This window comes from Salvelinus fontinalis, chromosome 35, assembly GCF_029448725.1.
Source record: "Salvelinus fontinalis isolate EN_2023a chromosome 35, ASM2944872v1, whole genome shotgun sequence".
NCBI classification, from domain to species: Eukaryota; Metazoa; Chordata; class Actinopteri; order Salmoniformes; family Salmonidae; genus Salvelinus; species Salvelinus fontinalis.
This window is the reverse complement of record NC_074699.1, coordinates 15,173,262-15,192,687: the sequence shown is the minus strand read 5'-3', so window position 1 is coordinate 15,192,687 and position 19,426 is coordinate 15,173,262. Positions and strand designations below refer to the sequence as shown.

General features: G+C 44.2%; 1 protein-coding gene across 1 annotated transcript in view; it reads left to right on the top strand.

The window, feature by feature from the left end:
* LOC129834358 (coiled-coil domain-containing protein 102A-like) overlaps positions 1 to 19,426 on the top strand; it is a 72,473-nt gene that overhangs the window by 21,496 nt on the left and 31,551 nt on the right. Inside the window, exons 2-4 of the mRNA XM_055899274.1 lie at positions 15,424 to 16,162; positions 17,988 to 18,205; positions 18,999 to 19,107. Of these exons, the coding sequence (XP_055755249.1) occupies positions 15,515 to 16,162; positions 17,988 to 18,205; positions 18,999 to 19,107 (975 nt within the window). The 5' untranslated portion in view covers positions 15,424 to 15,514. The remainder of the gene's footprint in view (positions 1 to 15,423; positions 16,163 to 17,987; positions 18,206 to 18,998; positions 19,108 to 19,426) is intronic.

Here is a 19,426-nt window from a genome sequence, read left to right as displayed (position 1 = left end):
TCACTGTGTAGTCAACGGCAATGTCTGCTTTAGGTATAAATGCCGGGAGGCACTTGTGGATTTGACAGCTCTAAAACAGTTCGACTTCCGACACCGTCAGAACAACCGGTATACAGACGTTGACTTAAACAGATCTGATTGAATTGAGCCCTTCGACTTTCCTAGTGGGACTTGGAGAGCCTCTGAGCCTACCCATGTTTGCTGTTCCTTGCTGCCTGGCAGGCAGAGCAGGCTGTCCTGTTATAACTCACTACTGACCTCTAACCCCTGTCGGGTCTTTATCACAGCTGTGAGGCTCCCTTCCTTCTGAGGATGATAACTGAAATTAAACGAGTTATGAATCAGCCAAACCCATCTCACCATTCCGCTTCCGCTGCACAGGCTGTTGAACATCCTCAATGGACATTCCTTTGACGAGTCATAAGGGGGAAGTCCTAATTCTGGTGAGTTTTGTTTGAGGAAAATATATTGAGTGCAGGTCTCGAGTTACAAATCTTTTTTTCTGAAGTGCTCTACTTCGTATGAGTTTAGCATTTCTTTTCTCAGACCGTTTGAAGTTTGGAACATCTCACGCTGGCTTGGTTTCAAAGCTTTAAATTGGATCCATAGTTAGCTAAATAGGTCTCTCTCCTCCCACATGTTTGCTTCTGAATGGTCAGTTTGAAAATATTTTTTTACACAAATGTCTGTTGGTTTATAGTGCTATAGACCAGGTGCTCTGGCTAAGCAAACTGCTAATGAAGGGTTCCCAGATCAACCATAGTCCCAAAACCAGAGTGTACGGTCACAGCAAGACACACATTCCCTCCCCTCTGACTCATGCGGTCAAAGGAACTGTTTACAGGCCCAGCCCTATATAGGGTCTCAGAGAAAGGGTTGTGGTCAAACCAAAATCACAGAGCTATGCTTGCTCCAGCACAGTATTTTTATACTCCAACTCTGTGGAAGTGAGGGAATCCTCTGAAACTCTTCTGATTAAATCCACTCTGACCACATTCCCACAAACCCCTGCTTTTAACATAAAACCCCTCTCACTATTCCAGACCTGATATAAATGTCCTCCAGTTATGGTATTTTTAAAAACTTAGCCTTGACTCAAAACCAGCCCCTTAACTTGTATTAATAGATAGATAAGAACCCCTCACTTTGTGGAGGGATTGTAATGTGTGTTTATGGGGCGGAAATGTTTATGCCCAGTTTGCAGTGATAAAGAGGCTGTTGGCTGGACTGGGAGTCGTCACACGGCTACAACACTCAGCAGCCATGACGGCTGACGGGAATCAAGAAGGGGGGGGGGGGGGGATGTACACAGTTAAAGAGAAGGGGGAAGAGAGTGGGTGGGAATCAAAGAGGCAAGATACAGTATTTTGACATTCTTTCTAATGTATTCTAACATGTGTTTGTCATTCTGATAGCTTTGGTGTTGATATTGGTGTGGGTTGTACTTGAGTGATTTGGGGGCGTTTGAGCCACAGCTCAGCCCAGCTCTCTCGGTCAGAGGACATGTCCCTGTCAAAGACTGAGGGAGAGAGAGAGATAGAGAAAGAGAGAGTGGGAGAGACCCGGATGGGGATATAGTACAGTGGGAGAGGGCAGGAGAAGAAAGAGTTGGAGATAGTAAAGACAGCAAAAACAGCAAGAATAGAGAAGAGAGTGTGGGGAAGAGAAGAATCAGGAAGAGTATGAGGAAGAGCACCTGTTGGACAGAGAGACCTGTTAATAGAGTGGATGGAGAAACGTTTTTGTTTTGAGCCATGAGGACATCAAATCTCAGGAATCTCAGCTATAGAGACGGGAAGGAAGAGGATCATAGAACAGACGGTTTGAAGTAAGAGTGGCTGCTGCTTGTTCTGGCTTCGCCACAGCATCGATTCCTGTAAAATGACCATTCCTGCAGATCTAGCAGTGCTTCACTCTCTCATTCTCATCTCTCTCATTGTCTTTACACTCTTAGGAAACAGGGTCCGAGAAGGGTTCTTCGGTTATCCCCATTGGAGAACCCTTTTTTGTTCCAAGTAGAATTTTTTTTGGTTCCAAGGTAGAACTCTTTCGGGTTCCTCTGTGGAAAGGGTTTTACATGGAACCCAAAACGGTTCTACGTGGGACCGAAAAGGGTTCTCCTATGGGGACAGCTGAAGAACCCTTTTAGGTTCTAGATAGCACCTTTTTTTCTAAGAGTGTGTGTTTGCGAGTGAAGGGTGTGTGGGCTTACCTCAGATTTGAGTTCTCCCTCCAGCATGCCTTACCTTGCAGTGTAGATGGGCAGCGGTTGACTGGTACATATAGACCTGGATCTTCTGTCAAGCATGTCTGTTCTTGCTCAGACATTATGAGAACAAACAGGGATGTAAATATTTCTTGTATAGACGGGTTAGCTGAGAACATCTTGAAAACGATGCACACGCTTCAATGGGGCAGAAGGCAGTGTGTTGTTGTGATGCTGGATGGCCAGATAGCTAGCAACAATGACAAGAAGCTGCCATGTGGGGAATCGTAAGTGGCTCGTTTCAGCTAGTTTTATCTTGTTCTTGATACCATGTCTTGTTATGAGGTAGTTTGACTGATGTCACGTCTATGCTAATATGGCAGAAATCCACTAGCTAGCCAACAAACAACTGTAACAATGTATTTGAGAGACAAGAAGTGCTCATTGTGCAACTTTATTTATGTTTTCAATAAACATTGGAGACGAAATGTAGTTAACATGTTTTCAATAATCTAAGCCAACCTTTGCTCCATAGCTTCTGCATCTCCTTCATGGGTCACATGGTTGTGGCTATTTCCCCTCTGCTGCTTCCCAAACTTCCCTCAGAACAAAAGAGCCACAGAGCCGTGGCCCTTTGGTGGAAAACTTTTACAGCGTGTTTATTGGGATGCCAAACAAGCTTCATTTAGTTTCCGCAAAAGAGAGAAAGTGTCGGGTCATTCAACTACACACACGCAAACATACGCCTTACACCCACATTTTGCACACACAAAAGGATTTTCATAAGAGCCCATAGTGTCAGAACGGGTGGTGAAAGGAAGAGAACTTTATCTCTGCACTCCAACCCAACACACATGTTACCACAAGCGCTCACACGATGAGTCACACACTCATTCACACATTCTTCCATGGTAGACCCTCATACGTACACAGCCGTGACATCTATTCATTCCCCTGCTCTCCTTTCACCTAAACTCCCATCTTTTATCTGCCTCTCTCCTCTCTCTGGGTAGTGCGGCCGGTAATAAATCAAATGGGTGTGTTTATGCCTGCGGGGTGGATGGCGGCAGGGCAGGCTGACTCTGGGCTTTAAATAACCTGTATGTTTTTATATCCAGAGGGGAAACCCCATCAATAGTGGCCTCTATTCTTCCATCTGCTGCCATCCCAAAGGCCTGTTACACTCCCCCATCTACGGCTGAGTCGGCTGCCCTGTCAAAGGCCTCCTCCCTCCCGGTCTTTGCCGCCTCTCCCTCAGCTACTGCCTCACATGGTCTGCTCTGCTCCCTCCGTCGTTGTCTGAACGAAATGTCTCTCGCTCACCACATCATTCCCTATTCCTTATCAAGGCTGTCACTTTTCCATCCCTCGGATCTCAGTAACCACATGGTCTATCCAGACACTGAAGCTGTACATTTCCATCACAAGTCTCGGCATGCTGGGCTTCACGGTCTGTGAATGTGAATACTGACAATTCTACTTGTCTCCAGTTCTCTGTCTTTGTGTCTTTTCAAAATTCCATTACATAGCTAGAGGGAGTTAAGGCAATACAATTCACATCATTATTCACGTCATATATTATCCATCACATGTGTCCCGTTATGCAGTACCAATGATTCATACTGCACAACATATTTAATATAGCAAGTTAACAATGATCCATGTGTCGTCATACAATCCATAGAAGCCATTTAATCAAGCACATAGGGTTCAGAATGGGAATTTTGCAATGTCCCATCACACACCTTATTTTGACCTTCAGTCTAAGTTTTTCTTTAATCTTTCCAGTCTTTTATTGCTTTACCATTTCCTCACTGTTTTCCACCTCTCTTTTTCCTCAACCCTCTATCTTGCAGTCCAGTGTGTCCTTGCAATGGTGCCAGATGTGACTGTTGGATAGCTGCAGTAACTCTGTTAAAGCGGTGATGCCAGGTGTCCACAGGCGCTATGTCCTGTACAGTGACAGGATGATAAAGTGTAGTGAGGAAGATTCAAGACAGGGAAATAACCAGCTGACCACGAACTCGAGCTCAGAATAAATCTGCCCTTCAGGAAGACAGCCCTGGTCATAGGGAGGATAGAAATACATGTGCAAGTAAATGATTGAAAGGGATGGGAGAGATTACGGTTAACATACTGTATATTGAGTTAAAGACAGCTCTGCTTCTCTTCATTAATTACTGCTCCGACTTTGTCAGACGTGCTGGATGGATGACAACACTGCAAGATCAATGTAGCCTGAAGGCACCTAGCTTCTCCCCCTCAGATCCTTGGTTATTGTTAGAAACAGAGACAATGTGATGTTATCCCTGAAGGCGATAGAGCAGAGCCCTGTGGCCAGGTGCTGTTGTCATTAGCAGGATCGGCCCCAGTGTTAATTAGCTGGCTGCTGCTGCTTAGTCATTCATGTATTCAGACTGCCTGCAGGGAGGCACTGCACATCACCTCCTATCGCCCCCTAGTGAAACTTCCAAGACACAGCCGTTTTCCTGCAGATTAAGGTTCTCTCTCTGGGTTTACCTTTGGCTGACAAGTAAGAGATTGACAAGTAAGAAAGTGAGAAATTGACAAAGAAACACCAGTCTCAACGTCGACAGTAAAGAGGCGACTCCGGGATGCTGGCCTTCTAGGAAGAGTACCTCTGTCCAGTGTCTGTGTTTTTTTGCCCATCTTAATATTTTATTTTTATTGGCCAATCTGAGATATGGCTTTTTCTTTGCAACTTTGCCTAGAAGGCCAGCATCCCGGAGTCGCCTCTTCACTGTTGACGTTGAGACTGGTGTTTTGAGGGTACTGTTTAATGAAGCTGCCAGTTGAGGACTTGTGAGGCATCTGTTTCTCAAACTAGACACTCTAATGTACTTGTCCTCTTGCTCAGTTGTGCACCGGGGCCTCCCACTCCTCTTTCTATTCTGGTTAGACCCAGTACACAGTGTTGTACGAGATCTTCAGTTTCTTGGCAATTTCTCGCATAGAATAGCCTTTATTTCTCAGAACAAGAATAGATTGACGTGTTTCAGAAGAAAGTTCTTTGTTTCTGGCCATTTGGAGCCTGTAATCAAACCCATAAATGCTGATGCTCCTGATACTCAACTAGTCTAAAGAAGGCCAGTTTTATTGCTTCTTTAATCAGGACAACAGTTTTCAGCTGTGCTAACAGGGTTTTTTTTGCAAAAGGGTTTTCTAATGATCAATTAGCCTTTTAAAATTATAAACATGGATTAGCTAACACAACATGCCATTGGAACACAGGAGTGATGGTTGCTGGTAAAAGGCCTTTGTATGCCTATGTCGATATTCCATATAAAATCTGCCGTTTCCAGCTACAATAGTCAGTTACAACATTAACAATGTCTACACTGTATTTCTGATGAATTTGATGTTATTTAAATGGACAAAGAAATGTGCTTTTCTTTCACAAACAAGGATATTTCTAAGTGACCCCAAACTTTTGAACGGTAGTGTACATGTAAGTCCCCTTGGGCCCTTGAATGTCATGGTTCTTTATTTGATGGATGATTAGTGTTGAAACATCCCCTCTGTGTCGTGTCCCTCTTGTGCCCCGACGCCAGCTAACAGGATTAAAACAGCCAGCTTCTTCAGTCATCCTCATACCTCTGTCAGCTTCTATTCAGTCACTTTCCCCCGCACACGCACACACACGCACGCACGCAAACACACACACACACACACACACACACACAGTCTTGTATAACTAACCTTGTGGGGATACACAATTCAGTCCCATTCAAAGTCCTATTTTCCCTAACCACAAACTAACCCTAACCTTAACACCAAAACCTAACCTCAACCCTAAAACTAAGCCTGAACCTAATTCTAACCATAACACTAATTCTAACCTTAACCCTAAACCCCCTAGATTAGAGGTCGACCGATTATGAATTTTCAACGCCGATAACGATTATTGGAGGACCAAAAAATGCAGATACCGATTAATCGGCTGATTTTATATATATATATATTTGTAATAATGACAATTACAACAATACTGAATGAACAATGAACACTTTTATTTTAACTTCATATAATACGTCAATAAAATCAATTTAGTCTCAAATAAATAATGAAACTGTAACGGCTGTCCTCCTCCTCTTCATCCGAAGAGGAGGAGCAGGGATTGAACCAAGGTGCAGCGGGTTGTGAATCCATAATGAATTTATTGACAAGACGAAAAACGAACACGAACTACACTTGAAATGATACAAAATAACAAACGACGTAGACTGACCTAAACATGAGAACTTACAAAGACACGAAGAACGCATGAACAGGAACAGACTACATACACACCGAAACAGTCCCGTGTGGTACGAAATAACATACAGACACGGAAGACAACCACCCACAAACAAACAGTGTGAAAACACCTACCTTAATATGGCTCTCAATCAGAGGAAATGAAAACCACCTGCCTCTAATTGAGAGCCATATCAGGTCACCCTTAAACCAACATAGAAACAGAAAACATAGACTGCCCACCCAAACTCACGTCCTGACCAGCTAACACATACACAAACTAACAGAAAACAGGTCAGGAACGTGACAGAAACATGTTCAATTTGGTTTAAATAATGCAAAAACAAAGTGTTGGAGAAGAAAGTAAAAGTGCAATATGTGCCATGTAAAAAAGCTAACGTTTAAGTTCCTTGCTCAAAACATGAGAACATATGAAAGCTGGTGGTTCCTTTTAACATGAGTCTTCAATATTCCCAGGTAAGAAGTTTTAGGTTGTAGTTATTATAGGACTATTTCTCTCTATACCATTTGTATTTCATATACCTTTGACTATTGGATGTTCTAATAGGTACTTTAGTATTTCCAGCCTAATCTCGGGAGTTGATAGGCTTGAAGTCATAAACAGCGCAATGTTTGAAGCATTGCGAAGAGCTGCTGGCAGATGCAATAAAGCGCTGTTTGAATGAATGCTTACGAGCCTGCTGCTGCCTACCACCGCTCAGTCAGACTGCTCTATCAAATCATAGACTTAATTATAATATAATAACACACAGAAATACGAGCCTTAGGACATTAATATGGTAAAATCCGGAAACTATCATTTCAAAAACAAAACGTTTATTCTTTCAGTGAAATATGGAACCATTCCGTATTTTATCTAACGGGTGGCATCCATAAGTCTAAATATTCCTGTTACATTGCACAACCTTCAATGTTATTTCATAATTACGTAAAATTCTGGCAAATTAGTTCGCAACGAGCCAGGCGGCCCAAACTGTTGCATATTCCTTGACTCTGCGTGCAATGAACGCAAGTGAAGTGACACAATTTCCCTAGTTTAATATTGCCTGCCAACCTGGATTTATTTTAACTAAATATGCAGGTAAAAAAATATATACTTCTGTGTATTGATTTTAAGAAAGGCATTGATGTTTATGGTTAGGTACATTCATGCAATGATTGTGCTTTTTTCGCAAATGCGCTGTTGTTAAATCATCCCCCGTTTGGCGAAGTTGGCTGTCTTTGTTAGGAAGAAATAGTCTTCACACAGTTCGCAACGAGCCAGGCGGCCCAAACTGCTGCATATACCCTGACTCTGTTGCACATATCGCAAGAGAAGTGACACAATTTCCCTAGTTAAAAGAAATTCATCTTAGCAGGCAATATTAACTAAATATGCAGGTTTAAAAATATATGCTTGTGTATTGATTTTAAGAAAGGCGTTGATGTTTATGGTTAGGTACACATTGGTGCAACGACAGTGCTTTTTTCGCGAATGCTCTTGTTAAATCACCCGTTTGGCGAAGTAGGCTATGATTCAATGATAAATTAACAGGCACCGCATCAATTATATGCATCACAGGACAAGCTAGATAAACTAGTAATATCATCAACCATGTGTAGTTAACTAGTGATTATGTTAAGATTGATTGTTTTTTATAGGATACGTTTAATGCTATCTAGCACCTTACCTTGGCTACTTGCTCCACTCGCATAACAGGCAGTCAGCCTGCCACACAGTCTACTCGTGGAGTGCAATGTAATCGGCCAAGATCGGTGTCCAAAAATGCCGATTACCGAAATCGTCCCTAATTAATCGGCCATTTCAATGAATCGGTCGACCTCTACCCTAGATATAGCAATTGACCTTGTGGGGACTAATAAAATGTCACACATTAGTGTTGACCTTTATGTCCTCAGTGAAAGCAAGCTTTAATTTGCTGATATGTGCAGAAGTACCAGTCAGTCTCTGCAGTGCAGAAGGCCCCTCTCTTACTCTGGCTGTTACCATTGGACCCTGACTCTGAGATGCAGACTCCACTCTCTCTGCTGGTCAGCCGTCCCCTGGCCTTCTCATTGTCCCCCCTCATCCTGCTGGGTGGAGACCCAATTAAGAGCACAGTCACAGCCAGGGCAGGTTGTTCGGATCATTGATATGTAGAAGAGGGAGATTGCTATGCCAGCTGTGTGATACTCCGATCCTGATTCCTGTCCCCCCCTCTCCATTATACAGGACCTCAACAGGAAACAAGAAGCCCTAAAATCCATGGATTGTTGTTATTTTACTGAAGTCTAGAATTGGGAGATTTTTTTGCTTACCAAAGCAGTTAGGCGCTACAGACTAAGAGATTTTAATGCTCTATGACACTTTGTGTGTGGTATTTGGACAAGCATCACTGAAAAAATATTAATCAGAGACTGTTCATATGTTTTTAAGTCTCTAGTACTTACGTTTTGCAAAACGCTTCCCTCTGCTGTTGCTGTCTGTTGAAGATTTAATATCATGGTAGCAAGATGACCAAATTATGACCCATTTTCCTGATGGTGTTGGATTTAACGTTAGTGAGCCCAAAGTCACGGTACAATGATTTTCTCCGTTGAATAACATGAGCTAGATTAAAATGAGCCAGAAGCTCTCACTTCATCACTCCTGCATATATTTGGTGAGGCTATTGCTTGGTACTTTTCGAGTCACTTGACGTACTGTAGTGAAGTGAACTGTTTCCTCCTATGCTGAAGTGTTTGCTCCAGATAGTCTTGTCTTACCTTCAGTTTGTACCAATAACACAACATCTCAAAGCACTTAGAGAAAGTGATAGCACCACTACCATCTCAGATCTGGTCCTGTGGCTTTCTGCACTTCTATGTAAAAAGATGCAGAGACAAGCACTCGGGTTAATAGGTACGTGTTTGTTTTGTGTGTTTTCAGATAAGAACGAATTAAGCGGTGAAACCCCCCCCCCCCCAAAAAAAATGCTTTCCGCTTCACCATGATGGAAGAAATATAGAAGAACTACACCTTCTCAGTCTGCGGTTGTAGACCCTGGGCTGCACAGCCTGTCTGGCTTCCTTTGGCAGTTTCAGGTGTAAAACCGCAAGGTGCTGTCGTGTAGGCAACTGGGACGCACGATACAGCCTGTAACAACTAAAGCAGTTGTGCTTTTTTGTATAAAGATACTGTTTTTGTGTCTTGTTAAAAATAGCAAAGTGCATTGGCAATGTAGCACCAGCAGCAGTGAATTATATTGTTCCTTTCTCTCTTTCACTTGAATACAGTTATATAATTTTCTGCCTGCAACCTCTGTCTCACCTCTATCTCTGATGGCAGAACACTGTTTTCTCACAGCAACACGAGGCTGTGTGTAGTGACAGCACTGTGTTATTGTATTCCCTAACCATTATACCCCACACAGTCTAGATGGAATAGAATTAGCATATACATGTCATGTTTGTCTTACAGTATAAATGGAATCAAACTTGATTTAAAGTGCATTTATAATCGCAACACACTTTATAGTTAAACATATCTATTCATATTAGTTTCTGTTGCTTTGAGTGGTGGTGCGTCTCTGTGGTAGGTTCCAGTGAAGGCTACTCTACTCTCTCTTTCTGCGTTTCATTTCTCAATATCCTGCAGCTATCGGCTGGATTCCACGTATTCCACGTGAGCTTGGATCCTCCAGCTGGAACCAGTTTCCAATGGATGTTCCCCAGAGAAATTGGCTTATTTGTAGAGGCATTTCATTTTGGGTTCGCTGATCCATGATACCACTGTCTTGGACCAGATTGTATTTAAATGCTAAAACTCAGCTCCAGCTTTTACTTTGTTCTTTCTTTTCTAGTTTTCAGTCTCTGTCCATCTCTTCTCTCCGTCTGGAGTCTTTCTGAAACTTGCTCCCTTTTGCACTCATTCTTTCACTCACCTGTTGTAGAGCCACGTTGATTTGCCCTACTTTTTTCTCTTGGAGTTCGTTGACTAGACTTTTGTTTGTGCTTATTGTATCTGTCTGCAGTAGTCACTCAGTATTAGGATCACTTCCCGGTCCAATACTTTGATGTTTCCCTACAAGACTCAGATCAGTGAAGGTGAACAAATACCCCCTGGAGCCATAAGAGGGAGACAACAGATAGTCCATTCAAACCAATGAGATAATTCATAGAACAGCAGCTAACCTTCTAGGTCATGGATGGGTCCGAAGAACAACTTGAACTTTTGATTGGCATGTTGACAAATGTTAGTCTGTCAGTAGGCTTTGATATTGTCGAGAATGGTCTTTGATCATTATGTAGAGAGACGCAACAGCTTAGCCCATTATCTCAGCACCTGTACCACTGTGATATTCCAGAAACAGACACAAACACTCTTCACCCCTGACCTCTGAAAAGAAGTGACAGGAAGAGCTCGCTGGGGTAAAGTCAACTGCACTCCATAGAAATGTATGCATGTTTCCTTTGTGTAACCACATTTAAGTGCAATGTCTGCCTGTCTGTCTGTCTGTTTGAAAAAAATATTTTAGCAGACTGTTCCACCTTCTTTTACGCTCTAAGTAGACAGTTACAAAATAGACCATTCCTACGCAGGAGTTCGAAATTGTTTTCTTTGCGATCCTGATCCTGAAGAGCAACTTAGTGCTTGATTGATTCATTGAAGCCATACAGTACTGTCCCCTCCATGTTGGCCTAGGTGAAAACCACTGTGTATGTACAGCGAAAACACCCAGCTGTCTTGTCCAGCTGCAGCCTTCAAAACCCTCTGTCTGTCAGCCAGACACAGACCAAACATTTCCCTTCTTATAGCCTATCTCCTCTATACCAAAATGTAATCTCTCCCAGTTATCGTCTTTGGGTTTCTGCACTCTTCTTCTGTCCCTCTGTTTCATACTTTCTCTTACCTTCTCATTCTTCTCTCGTTCCTGCTCTCGTTCTACCTTCCTGTCTGCGTCTGATGGGGTTCAGATTACAAACTTAACAAGAACCATGTATCAGCTCTGTGTTCCTTTTTCTTTCCCTCACTCTCCCCCTCTCTGCTTTCTCAGTCTCCCTTTTGTATTACTAGCCCCGGTTCCTATGTGTCTTCACTTGATTCAGTTCAGATTACATCCACAGGTAGCTGATAGAAGAAGAGTTGTGTCTCGTTCTCCACTTTACCTTCTGATTTTCGGTAGCAGCCTCTTCACCTGTTCTCCTCTTCTTACACATACTTATATATGTTCACTTTTTCTCTCCATAAAAGCGTTCCCTTTCCATGCGAGGGGACAACAGAAATGGTTTGTGGTCCAGACAGAGCCATTGTGTATGTTTCTGTGTATGTTGCTATCCCTGACGGATATGTCGTACAAAGGCGACAGGGCCCAAACCATCTCCCTTTCTGTCTCTGTCGCTGCCTCCCTTTTAGAGAGCACGAGACAAGACTCTCAGAGGATAGGGTTCATTGTAGGTGAAAAGAAGGGGGAGGTTATCTCCTTCCTCTACTGGACTGCCTCAGCTGACTCCCACCACCATCTCTGAGCTGTAGCGTGAGCACTGGTGCGGAGTGACAGAGTAAGCTAGTGAGAGACATGGAGAATACGGATCACAAGGAGACTGCAGGCAGTGAAGGTGTTACATAGGTACATAATACATCTCTGACGGCACTGCTCCCGGTCTTTCATATAGTCCACTAGTACAGAGACCAGTCAGAGACAGAGATTGTATTTTAGACAAGATCTTTGAGAGAATGCATGGTGAATGAGTGTCCCTCATACATTTGTTACTCACAGGAACTGGTGAGTTTGCTGCTCAGTGTTTGGGACTAATGTATTGGTTTATTACTGCAGAATCCTTGCTATGTTTATTACACAATTTGCATCTTTGTACGTTTGGTCTGCCAAGCTAGTAGCCTACGGTGGGTGTATTTTTATATTTAGTCTCTCTCATCAGCATATAAACAGCTTCCCTTAAGCCAGAGCAAATAATTATGGCTCAGCCATGCAATTGATCCATTACACGAGTCTCCCTCACACACACAGTGTCACAGGTCTGGTGTGATTAAGTTGCAGTAAACATGTCAGATACGGCTCTGATGGTGATAAGGCGAGGGATTCTGCACTAGACTCAAGGCTCATCTTATGTTTTACACCCCAGAGAGTTGGTTTGGGGTGTTGATTTGAGAATTCATATCGTTTTACACCAAAGTCCTCTCATTCTCTTCAGTCGCCTCATTCTCATACATAGATAAACCATGCTGTCGGAAATTAATGATCAGAGTTTCGGTTTCAGCCCTTACAAGAAACCAGCTAAAACGGTCTCCTCTCAGCCCCCCCCGCCCCCTTCTCTTTCGCTCTCTCTCTCTTTCTCTCTCTCTTACACTATCCTCTCTCCCCTCTTCTTTTTCTGTCTGTCAAGTCTACCCGTCCCTCACTGTCAGCACATGTATTCTTGATGTTGTTGACAAGGGTCATGACCCTGCAAAAATGTGTCGTTTTATAGCAAATGTCTTGCAATTCTACAAATATTGCCACAGGGCAGAGAGAAAATGTGCAGTTTTATAGCTAATCTCATGCTATTCTACACATTTTGCAATGAGGCTGAGAGACAGTTTTGCAGTTTTACAGCTAATTTCCTGTAATTGTAAACATTTTTGCCATGGCTTATGACCTGTTCAAATCTGCCTTCCGGGGACTGTTGGGTGTGTGGTACTCTAGTGATGACCTGTCTGTAGAATATTTTCATTCTCTCTCTCTTTCTGCATAATTTATTTTCTGGTAACCGATTCATCGGTGTCTAGGGACTGCAAGTTACCATGGTGTTAAGCCGAAGTCTGAGTCTGGACATGCGTGAGGTCAATGGGTTTACTGGGTTGCCATGGTGCTAGTTGAAGCTTCGTTTCTCATCCTTGGCTGTTTGCAAATTACCTTTGCAATTTTCTTCAAGCTGTACTGGCTCTAGGTAATCTCTAACGTGTGACCATTCATCTGTAACCTCCTGTAACTGACACCAGAACAGTATGAAGAGGATGGCCCATTGTATCTCACCTACTCAGACTGGCCCCAGATCACACCTAGCAGGAGAACATATTTATAAACTCCACAGGGACACTGGACTTTATGTCACTCATTTATCGACCGTGGCAACTGTGGCATTTGATGATCATAGAATAGGAGTAGACTAGAGCGTGTAAAAAATGAAGACCTACTGTCAAAGGAAGTTGTACTGTACTGTCTAGGGCTGTGGAGGTCACGAAATCTCGTCAGCCGGTGATTGTCAAGCAAATATATGCAGCTCTCACGTTAATTAACATAAACACATTTAGCATCTCCTGGCTTCCACACATAGCCTACAAGCCATTTTAAAAAGTCGAATAAATCCATGTAATATAGCCTACACCTTCACAATAAATACACTATTTATTTTAGACAGGTCTAAAGAAGCATGATGAAGAAAATGTTGTCTATTTCAGAAGAAAAGAATAGCATACTCTGATGTGGCTATGCCAAACGGTTGTGGGCTGCACTAGTTCATTTAGCAGACAAGATTTGCTTATAATTCCGTGGCATTATTTTATATTATTTTATAGTATATAAAATATATTTGAACAAAGCTGAATAAAATATAAATATTTACCCAAATGATTTGGGGGAGGGTACACATGCGACTATTCTGTGTTGAGTAGTTAACAAACAATTAGGTACTCCTATATGCTTAATTTAGTTGTTCTACAAACGTTGGGCTATATGTTTTGATGTTTAATACATTGTAAGGTTGCATGATGAGACTCTAATGATGTTCTGGGGAAAAATGTAGCTTGAAAGGCATGAGCTCTGCTTTTTTTTTTTTTTGCGCAGGCTGTACACACTCCAATAGTCTCTCATTCACAATTTGACAAGCACTTAATAATGCCTCAAATTTCAAGGCGGCATCCCCTTTGTGGCCGTAATGCACCCTAAAATATCCATGCCTTTTGCAGCTCGCAGTCCTGCGTTGTGCCCTTCTCCCTGTGTGTGATGCGCAGTCCGTAGCGTCTCTCCCTCACACGGCTCTCAGTCACATGATTGGGTCTTTCTCACAGGCTACAAGTTAAGACAGACACATCGGGGATGCAACTGCGCACTTCCTTATCCAATTCCGAGGTGCATATTGAAGATATTTTTTCATCAGCCAACAAGATGAGTATGCCTAACAAACAGCAAAAGCACTAGCCTATGTCAATCTACTATCCCCCATAGTACAAAAGTTTAAGTATTCTATTCTGTGCAATAAATAAATATTCCAATCATAGTTTGGGACAGTTGTGGGATGCGATAGATCCCAAATTAATACAAACCCTTTCTTGACTTAATCTTGTTTTCACATATTCTAAATAATATATGTGTGACATTTGTTATGATTTAGAATGGACCATTATCATGCACCTGTATTGAAACGGGCAGCGGTAAAAAATGCTTGTCATCTATGCACTTAAATAGCGAATGGAGGACGATTTTCCCCGTGGTTTATTTTCATGCCAACCAGGTAGGCTATAGTCCTGTTGTAAATATAAGCATTGTGCTTAATATTAGCAAAGTTGAGAAATAAATATAGTAGACCTAGCCTATAGAAAGCCGATGGGATCCTCGTCTTTTTATTAGTGGCCATCACTCTATTTTTTTACGCAATTGCATAGCCTGTAGACATTTTGCGCAACATGAGCTCATGGGCTCTCGTGAAGTGTTTGATTAGATTTTTGAAAACATTTGCATTGATGTCAGAGTGATTAGAGGGACAATAGACTGCTGAGTACCAGGCAGTTAGCAAGTTTTGTAGGCTACTAATGACCAGCAGCATCAAAGCTTGGAGAAGCCTAATTACCGTGACTAAACGGTCATGTGGAATTTGACTGCCTTCATGACTCGTGACCGCAGGTGTGGTGGTAATATGATCACTGCAACAGCCCTAGTACTGTCCAACTAACCAGTGTCTCTGTTTTGTGTTTGAATCTGCAGGTAGCCAACTGAGTAAACGCGACCATGCACTCCTGAGTGCACAGCATCGCTCGTGTTTCCTGCTTTTTCCTGGATCATCATCGGCTCTGTGATGAACCACACCCCTAGCCCCCACATGGCCGAGGCCGCTAAGTCCGGGGCGGGCCTGCTTTGTGGCCTGGGCCTGGGGCCGGACAGGGTCCGCTCTCCTGATAGCCTGACCCACACGCCCAGCCCCACGGGGGGCACCCCCAGCTCTAGCCCTCCCCTGCTGCTCTCCCCTGGCCTGGGCGAGTCTGGGGACTGGGAGAGCCGTGAGGAGCTACGTCTGAGGGAGCTGGAGGAGGCCAGGGCACGAGCTGCCCAGATGGAGAAGACCATGCGCTGGTGGTCGGACTGCACGGCCAACTGGAGGGAGAAGTGGAGCAAGGTGCGCTCCGAGAGGAACCGGGCACGGGACGAGGTGCGGCAGCTCCGCCAGAGGCTGGACACCCTGACCAAGGAGCTGATGGGCGCACGTCGGGAGCGCCAGGAACTGGCCTCCGAGAACGAGACACTCAGACAGGAAGCACTGCGTCTCCATGCTGACCAGGCCTCACCCTCCCATGCCCCCTCAGCACCACCCTCCTCCTCCACCCCACCCTCCTCCTCCTCACAGCCCCTTGTGGACAGCAAGCAGGACAGGGTGGGCGAGGGGCCCGGGTCACCAGAACAGGAACCAGTGAGAGATGTGGACACAGAGAAACCTGACAGACAAAAGGTGGGAGAATGGTCACACACTTTAGAACCAAACAATGTCAGAGACACACTACAGTACTCTATAACCCAGCACAGATCTGAGCCAGGGGAAAGGTTGGTCAGAGTTGTTGGTAGAAGATATAGCACCAGTCACTTATTTGGGCCAGCGTTTCATCTTGTTAATAAAGAGCCAGCAGCAGATATGTCTCAGAGCTTAACCTTCAGCATTGTGCCTCAGTGGGAGCTCTGCTGAAGTGTAGCTTTGTTGTTCAAATAGAATCCCCCCTGCACCACCCTATCTTCTACCCAAGGGGCACAGCTTGGGTACTGCATCATTGGAGCCCAGTCCCCTCTCTGTGAGCCTCATATTCTCAGACATTTTGGAGGGATGGGAAATTCCCTGTTAGACACACAAAATAAAACAAGCTTCCTGTCACAGAAAAGCCAGACATCTTGCATGATTGGAAGGCATTGTAGCTGTTGGTGTCCTCAGATGTCCTTTGTCAATTAGACACAGGTCAAAATAGACTCCCTGAGCTGGCTCATCAGGTTTACAGTAGGGTAGCATTCTACCTGGGATCATAATGTGTATTCAAGTCCTATTTAGAACGCGTTGTTGAGAGTTGGACAAGATGAGGTTTCTGTTTTTAGGAAATGTGTATCTTGGCAAGGAGTGTTCAGCTGTATGCAGCTCAAGCAGCAGTGAATACAGATCAATGTCATTAGCCATCTGACTTGACCTTCAGCCAACTCACACACGGGGTGGGCTGCTGTTTCCATGGAAACACTCTGACAGACACACACTCATACAGAACAGGTGGTCCACTTCAGGCATGAAAGGTAATGGCGATAACCATTCTCAGTTTCCCAGTCTGGAGCCAAAGGGGAAACAGAAAATAAGTGAATAATGAGAAGACATACAACACAACCTGGAGGAGAATGTCCAGTCAGATTCTTCCTCAGTGGCTCACCATGGGCCAACACACACACTGAGCTCTCCCTAGGCAAGCAGCTGGCCATGTATAATAAATCACTGTTGGATAAACAGCAGCATGAAAATGAGCTGGGCATTGTGGGGATGCTCACATACATTCCCATTTCCTGCCCCTCCATTGTTCTCTCCCTCAGTCTTACACAGACACGCTGAGTGCTTCCACATGTGGCGGGATGAGTGAGAGGAGCAGCGGCTACCCGCTCACCTCCACCTCATACATGAGCCTCTAGGTCCCCCTGCTGGCCACCGTTGGTAACAGCCTGTGTTTTTCCTTCAATCTGATGGTTGTGCTCTTGTGCTCAGCTCTCTCAGTAACAGGAGGTTGGCAGAGGGTCCGGAGCCCTGTGTGGTTCCCAGAGACAGGAAGAGAAGGAAGAGAAGAAAAAATATGTGGTTGAAAAAGTTTTTGATTACTCCGTCAAACGTCCTGGGAATTAAATTTTTACAGACAGGAAATTGGGATAGGGGGTAATATGATAGCTGCTGTACCGGCGCTGTTGAGCTAGGAAAAAACCTGTCTCCCTGGTGGGGTTTAATTAAGAAAAGTAAATATTTGAGTCTCGGAGTCTGCTTCGCTCTCCAGCCTTCTCGCTTGGAGTGGAGCTGTGATGGCTGACTTCAGGGTTTCAGAGTGGGGTGACTCCACTGCGTGGTTCATCTAATCAAATAACATCTTATTTGTCATATGCTTCGTAAACAACAAGTGGAGACTAACAGTGAATGAAATGTCATATATCCCTCTTCCTCATTCCTCTCTTCTTTCTGGTCATTCTCCCGGATTCTCCCTTTTACTTACACCCTCTGTTTTTCCCTCCCTCCCTTCCACTTTCTCGATCCTCTGTCATTCTCCTAGGAGCTGGAGCTGTTGGAGTCAGTGCTGAGGTCCAAGGCGGAAGGTCCAGACTCGTGGGACGCCCGTAGCGCCAGCAGCCTGCGTTCTGCCCTGAGTCGACAGGACCGCAGCCGGCTGCTCTGGGATGACATCGCTGCCATGGAGGAGGATCCCGGCAAGATCAACGCCCTCCAGCTCCGCCTCGACGAATCACAGAAGGTCCTGCTCAAAGAACGCGAGTAAGGAGAGGGGAGCGAGGGAGGAGGAAAGGAGACTGAAGGAGGGCAATATTTAGAGAGGTTGAGGACTATTCAATTATGTGAAGGTGCTTTCCTCAGATATATTATGGCTCGTATGGAAATTAGCATTCATGTTGAGTGTATAGAAAGTGTAGACTAGTAACTGCTCTGTCTCTCCTCTGTTCCACCGTTGGCTGAGATGCCAGTCTCATAATTTACAAGCAGAGCCTCCTGTATTGGCCTGAGCTCAGCTCTGGCACCGCTGCAGCTTCCCACTCTCGCCAACACTACCATCAGCCACATGATCTTTTCCATTAGAATCATAACTGTTTTATGAGCTCTCTGGAGGCTGCTGATTTCCGCTGGTGATTGGTCTGCATCTTCAGGTCCAACAATCTGGCAGAGCCCGTCTGTCTGTAAGACTGGTTTCTGTTGGGCTATTCTGGAACGTTCATTCTGTCAGTGCCATAGGCACCCTGCTGACCTCAGGAGAAGACATTTATATTCACCCAGAATATTGAAGTCAGCTGTCACTTTTAGTTAAATCATAACATCTATCCAACTCTGTTTTGATGGCATCATGGTTACAAAGTATTTTGGGGACACAGGTTCTGTCAAGTCTCTTCCTTCAAAAACACATTGAATAGGCACCGCTTTTTTCCTGTATTAAATATTCAGAACTAATATTGTGCATGTTTTAGATTGTTCTCTGAAGGTTTGTGATCTATCTCTGTTGAATAGTCATCACCTATGTTGCAAGAGCAGTATTTAACCAACTATGTTCTCTCCCCAGGGATAAGCATGCACTCAGTAAGAGCATAGAAAAGCTGGAAACAGAGCTGAACCAATGGAAACTCAAATACGAGGAGCAGAACAAGACCAAGCAGGAAGCCATGAAACAGGTGAGATTCAAGGGTCACCTTTACCTTCTAATCCCCCAACAACCATCCAGGGGACGTATACGTGCCCTCTGAGGCCATGCTTCAAACGGGGTAAAGGCATCAAACGTCAGCCCTTTCATTCTGGTGGTCTTAGAAGTGTTGTCATCACAGCCTGGCAGATCACGTCAATACAGCCTGGCAGACTGGCACACATCCACCTCACACAGACACACCCGCTGAGACAGCAGCTTCAAAGAGCCAGAGCCGCCGGCTCAGAGAGAGGGTGTGTGTTTACAGGAGACAGACACTAGGAGGCACTCTGTGCTCAATGCAGACAAGC